At 38.1% G+C, this 6,000-nt stretch overlaps 1 protein-coding gene across 4 annotated transcripts in view; it reads left to right on the forward strand.

Moving 5' to 3' along the window:
• The window catches only part of PHF3 (PHD finger protein 3), a 97,178-nt gene extending 91,593 nt beyond the window's left edge, over positions 1-5,585 (forward strand). For all 4 annotated transcript variants that reach the window (XM_049894965.1, XM_049894975.1, XM_049894960.1 and 1 more), the window contains 2 exons: positions 1,413-1,608; positions 1,862-5,585. In XM_049894965.1, the coding sequence (XP_049750922.1) occupies positions 1,413-1,608; positions 1,862-3,999 (2,334 nt within the window). In that variant the 3' untranslated portion in view covers positions 4,000-5,585. The remainder of the gene's footprint in view (positions 1-1,412; positions 1,609-1,861) is intronic.
• Positions 5,586-6,000: the final 415 nt, after the last annotated feature.

Here is a 6,000-nt window from a genome sequence, read left to right on the forward strand (position 1 = left end):
TATTAGGGCACAGGCTAAGCTGCTGCCACAAGGAGACCCTAAAATACAGTGACTCAAAAAATACAGAAGTCTGTTTTTCCCTTGTGTTAAGTAGGCTAATCATTCAGAGTGGTGCCTCTGATTCTACAGGATCATCCAGAGATACTGGGCTCCTCCTGTTTTGTTATTCTGCTATTTCCAAGAGTGTTGCCCATATCAGTCAAACATTGCCAAAGCTGACTCATCAGCACCAAGTGGGAAAAAATGAGGAATACATATTCAGTTGTTCTAAGGGGAAGACCCAGAAATTGTAGTCATCACTTTACTTCCTGTAACTTCCATTCATAAGAACTTAGTCACAGAGCCTTACCTTGCTGCTAGGGAGAGAGGGAAATGTAATCACTATTAGGTGGCCATATGCCCAGCTAAACGTTAGTGATTGCTGTTGCTAATAGGAGGAAAATTGATACCGGGAGATAGTAGCCTCTATCACAGTACTTTTTTTCTCTCTCTCGCTCTGAATATTTTCTTTCATGTCTTTAATTCATAGAACATTATATACACAGGGAAATTAAATCATTAGAAGAAATCATTTTTCCCACCAAAGGTGATAGTGCCTAGCATATTATAGGCATTCAATAAATAAATCTTGAATTAGTCAGTGTTAATTTTCTGCCTGTCTTCTTTAAGGTAAGATTAGAGGACTCGGGTTGTTCTTTAAGAGTCCTGTCACAGTGCAAATGCAAACTTTTCACCTGTGAGACCACAGTGGCCCAACCTTCAGCATCTCAAGTCTAGCCCCCCTGCATTCCCATTTCCAGGACCTCCAAATCTCCCCCCACAGAACATGTTTGGATTTCCACCGCATTTACTACCCACATTACTTCCTCCCCCAGGCTTTGGCTTTCCTAAAAATCCCATGATTCCCTGGCCACTTGTTCATCTGGCAGGCCAGCCACAACGTATGTTGGTCTTTTCAACTGGCTGGCCCACCTTATTACCTAACAGCAGTCCCAGTAAGCTAGGTCATCAATAGACTTTTGTGTTTGTGTGTGTGTTAGTTGTGGGTGCTGTTAAACCCCAGTATGCCAAGAGCACAGGCAGTTGGAGACCACAGCATTGGAAATAAGGATATAGTATAGATGTCAAAAAACTTGAGTTTTAATGGTATCTCTGTCACTGACAAGTTGTGTGACCTTGAACAAATCACCTTGTACCACAGTTTCTTATGGGAATCCTTCATATAAAACAAACCCATCAAAGGATCAGCAAATATCTTTCCCTAAGAGTTATTTTCATTTAGTATTCTAATCTGTATTTAAGTTGATAAAAAAAAATAGACTATGATATTTGGCAGTCATCATTATAAAATTTGATAGATTATTTCTTCAGGTTATTTTTTTTAACAGCCATTTGTTATTTTCCCTGAATAGGAAATTTGTGTGGTTCGCTTTACACCAGTAACTGAAGAAGATCAAATTTCTTATACCTTGCTGTTTGCATACTTCAGTAGCAGAAAGCGCTATGGAGTAGCTGCTAACAACATGAAGCAGGTTAAGGATATGTACCTTATTCCTTTGGGTGCCACAGACAAAATTCCACACCCTCTTGTGCCTTTTGATGGACCTGGTAGGTATACATTTTAATGATAGGGTATGATGTAAGTAAATTGGGAGGCGGGACCAAAATGGAAAAACTGACTCTGCTTTCTTTTTTGGGATCCAGGCCTATAGATGGCTTGACAAGTATCTATATGGTAGCCTGTATTAAAAAAAAAAAAAAAAAATTTTTTTTTTTTTTTTTTAGTAAGGTAGATGCAAAATCGCACCCTTATCGTAATGATCAAAAATGACTATTAATTGATGTTCTTGATTTTGTACAGGACTTGAACTGCATAGACCTAATCTACTCTTGGGCTTGATTATTCGTCAGAAACTGAAGCGACAGCATAGTGCTAGTGCTAGTGCTAGCACAGGTCATACAGCTGAGGCTCCTGAAAGTGTACCAATGGCATTGCCTCCTGATAAAAAAAGTAAAATAGAAGTTTCTACAGAGGAAGCACCAGAGGAAGAAAATGACTTTTTTAATTCTTTTACAACTGTATTACACAAGCAGAGAAATAAGCCTCAGCCCACTCTTCAGGAAGACCTTCCAACAGCAATTGAACCTTTAGTGGAAGTCACCAAACAGGAGCCACCAAAACCTCTAAGATTTCTTCCTGGGGTATTGATTGGCTGGGAAAATCAGGCTTCTACTCTGGAGTTAGCAAATAAACCTCTTCCTGTGGATGATATACTTCAAAGCCTCTTGGGTTCTACTGGTCAAGTATATGAACAGGCTCAGCCAGCCGTAGAACAAAATACTGTTAAAGAAATTCCCTTTATAAGTGAACAAACTAACCCAAAAGCAGAAAAAATAGATAAAGTAGAAGAAGTAGCTGGTGGTGAAGCCAAGGAGGTAAAAGTTAAAGTAGATAATCATTCAGAAGCTACAGGTAATTCAGTAGTAGTAGAAGAAGAAGTATCAGTACCGGTGTCCTCTTCCGTCTCTCCAGGACCTTTAACGAATCTTAGTCTCAGAGGTAAACCACCAGATATTTCTACAGAAGCATTCTTAACAAATTTATCGATTCAGTCAAAACAAGAGGAAACTGTGGACAGTAAAGAGAGGACATTAAAAAGACAGCTACTGCAAGATCAAGAGAGTAATTCACAAGATAACCGGACTTCAAATACTGGTTCTCCAGGCAGGTCTAATGTAGGAAAAGGAAACATAGATGGTAGTGTGAGCTGCAGTGACAACCTTGTTGCTAATACGACAAGGTCCCCGCAGTTTATCAACCTGAAAAGGGATCCCAGGCAAGCAGCAGGACGAAGTCAGCAGATAAGTACGTCAGAAAGCAAAGATGGAGATAGTTGCCGAAATGGAGAAAAACACGCCCTGCCTGGCCTGTCGCACAACAAGGAGCACTTAACAGAGCAAACCAGTGTAGACGAAAAGTCGTCTGCTCTAGAGAAAAACTCATGTGTTCAGCAGAGTGATAATTCAAGTGTTCCACAAAACTCGGCTCCAGTAGAAAACATACACACTTCTCAAACAGAACAAGCAAAACCTTTACAGGAGGATATTTTAATGCAAAATATTGAAACTGTGCACCTGTTGCGAAGAGGATCGGCAGCAGCACCATCTCATTTTGAAGGTGGAAACACATGTCAACCAGAATTTCCTTCTAAAAGCATCAACTTTACCTCTAGAAGCACCAGCCCCAGAACAAATGCAAACTTTTCACCTGTGAGACCGCAGCAGCCCAACCTTCAGCATCTCAAGTCTAGCCCCCCTGCATTTCCATTTCCAGGACCTCCAAATTTTCCCCCACAGAACATGTTTGGATTTCCACCACATTTACCACCCCCATTACTTCCTCCCCCAGGCTTTGGCTTTCCTCAGAATCCCATGGTTCCCTGGCCACCTGTTGTTCATCTGGCAGGCCAGCCACAACGTATGTTGGGCCCCCTTTCACAAGCTTCCAGGTTTATAGGCCCACAGAGTTTCTACCAGGTCAAAGACATTCGGAGACCAGAAAGACGTCATAGTGACCCTTGGGGTAGGCAAGACCAACAGCAGCTGGATAGGGCGTTTAATAGGGGCAAAGGGGACCGCCAGAGATTTTATAGTGATTCACACCACTTGAAAAGAGAGCGACACGAAAAGGAATGGGAGCAAGAATCTGAAAGGCATAGACGCAGAGACAGAAACCAAGACAAGGACAGAGACAGAAAAAGCAAGGAGGAAGGGCACAAAGATAAAGAGAGGGCACGGTTATCACATGGTGATCGAGGAGCAGATGGAAAAGCCAGCAGAGATGGTAGGAATGTAGACAAGAAGCCAGATAAACCTAAAAGTGAAGACCATGAAAAGGACAAAGAACGAGAGAAAAGTAAACATAGAGAAGGTGAAAAGGACAGGGATAGGTACCACAAAGATAGGGACCACATTGACAGAGCTAAAAGCAAAAGGTAAAATTTGCAGGCTGTTTCAAAATTACGTTTAAATAACTATTAAAAGTTGTATTGTAAAAACTTTGTAAAATTGCCTGCTAGGATTGTGCCATCTTTTAAATTTTTAATCTCAGTGGTTTGCAGAACAATAAATTCTGTGTGTTGGTGCGGAGCGTCTGTACCACTGCTCATCGTCCCTTCTTCATACCAACTGTCTCTAGTTGTAGGAAGTTAATATTTTTAAAAGTTTTACATTGCTGTATATTCAAAGATTTGTTTAATTAATATGCAATAAAGGCTTAGAAATTTTAGTTTTATTCTGTAATTGAGAAATATGGTTAACTATGGAATATATTTACTGCCTCTAGTGAATGTCCTTTATATAATGACTAATTTGAGAGTAGTGTGTGCTCTGTAAGGTTGTTTTAAATTGCACTGTTTTTAAAAAAAAAAAATCTCTAGGGGAACTACAAAAGCCAAGTAACTTCATAATCAGATTATACTAATCATTTAGTTGAGCAGTTTTGACCAAGAATCAGAAGTCCAAGAAGTACATTTATTGCTTTAATCTGCACTCATTGAAGGCATTTTATTACCATATACTACAGCTTTGTAGTGGGCCATTATTTTCCTTTCCATTTTGGCTCTTCAGAAACTTGAATACTTAAGCTTGTACATGATCTTGTGTTTTGCTATCCTTTTTACTGTAAAATGTAAATATTTTAAGGGATATTTTGATTCTGAATATGATAAAAGACTTTCTCACCTATTTTGTGTGTGTGATTTAAAATTCAGTAGTAAAAGAGTTTCTTCTTCAAAGCTTTAGTTCCTTCAACCATTGTTCTTATCTAACTCAGCCGACTATATATATAGCTGTTAATGTCAGGCACTAGATGAGGAGAAAAACACTTTGTAAAAATCTTAGATTTTAGTCCATTAAAGTAAGTAGAGAACTACCAGTAAAAAAAACTGTGCAGCTATAGCCCACTCTATAGGCATGTTTCTGAAAATTCGTACATCATCAAATTTTGGTACATTAACCCACTAATCATTGTGAGACCACAGAACTTTTAAGAGAAATGTGAATCTTTTTGTAAAATGTGTAATTAACCCTAATTTGTTTTTAGGGTAACTGTATAGTTCCATATGCCAGGTTTGTTTAAAACAGAAAAAGCACATGGATGCTATCACTAATCCAAATCTAATATTATTTACGCCCTAAAGTAATACATATGTATTGATTGCTATCATTTAAAGCTATAGCTACCAAATGATGCTGATACTTGATACCAAAAAAAAAAAAGAAAAACTGATATTTTTACTTACCTATACTAATGAAGAAAAATATAAATGACTCCACAAAATTAAGAAGATTTTGTTTTCCTAAAGAGTCTAAAGATTAGAGATTAAAAATAAATTTTTAAACTGAATTAGCCTTGCTATTCTCACTGGAGAATATTTTTTTTTGGAGGGGGAAGGAAACAGAATCCAAAACCAAACATTTTGTCCAGTTTGCAACAACTTGCAACACTTTTTCTTTATCCCTGTCCTATCAAATTAATTATAAAAGTTCTGAAACACAGAAATAAAGACTTTAACTTTGGTGTACTTTTCTTTTGGATATTAACTTCTTAGAATAAAAATCGGTTAATCCCCAAACAAATAAAACCTGAGGTCAGTCAGTCATCTTTTGCACTGCTATGAAGAAATTGTCAAGGTTTTATATAAGGACATAAGTGTTTTTATTTCAAATATGTATGTTGTCGTTAAATCTGCTTTCACTGGTTTATCTGGTTGGGGGATTGATCAGGCACCAGATTTCTTTTGCAAGGTAGAATAAGAATGGATGAGCCAGTGAAAGCAAGCCTTGATGTCAGTTTCTGACTGCCTTTTAACAGCTTCTTATACATATTGTGATGCTTAATTTAAAATTCTTCGTATCTCATTGGATCTTGGTATGTATATATATACCCTTTTAAGACAAGCAAGGCCGATATAGCCCCCTATTAGTGATGACCGTCCC

Source organism: Elephas maximus, chromosome 1 (assembly GCF_024166365.1).
Source record: "Elephas maximus indicus isolate mEleMax1 chromosome 1, mEleMax1 primary haplotype, whole genome shotgun sequence".
Taxonomy (NCBI): Eukaryota; Metazoa; Chordata; class Mammalia; order Proboscidea; family Elephantidae; genus Elephas; species Elephas maximus.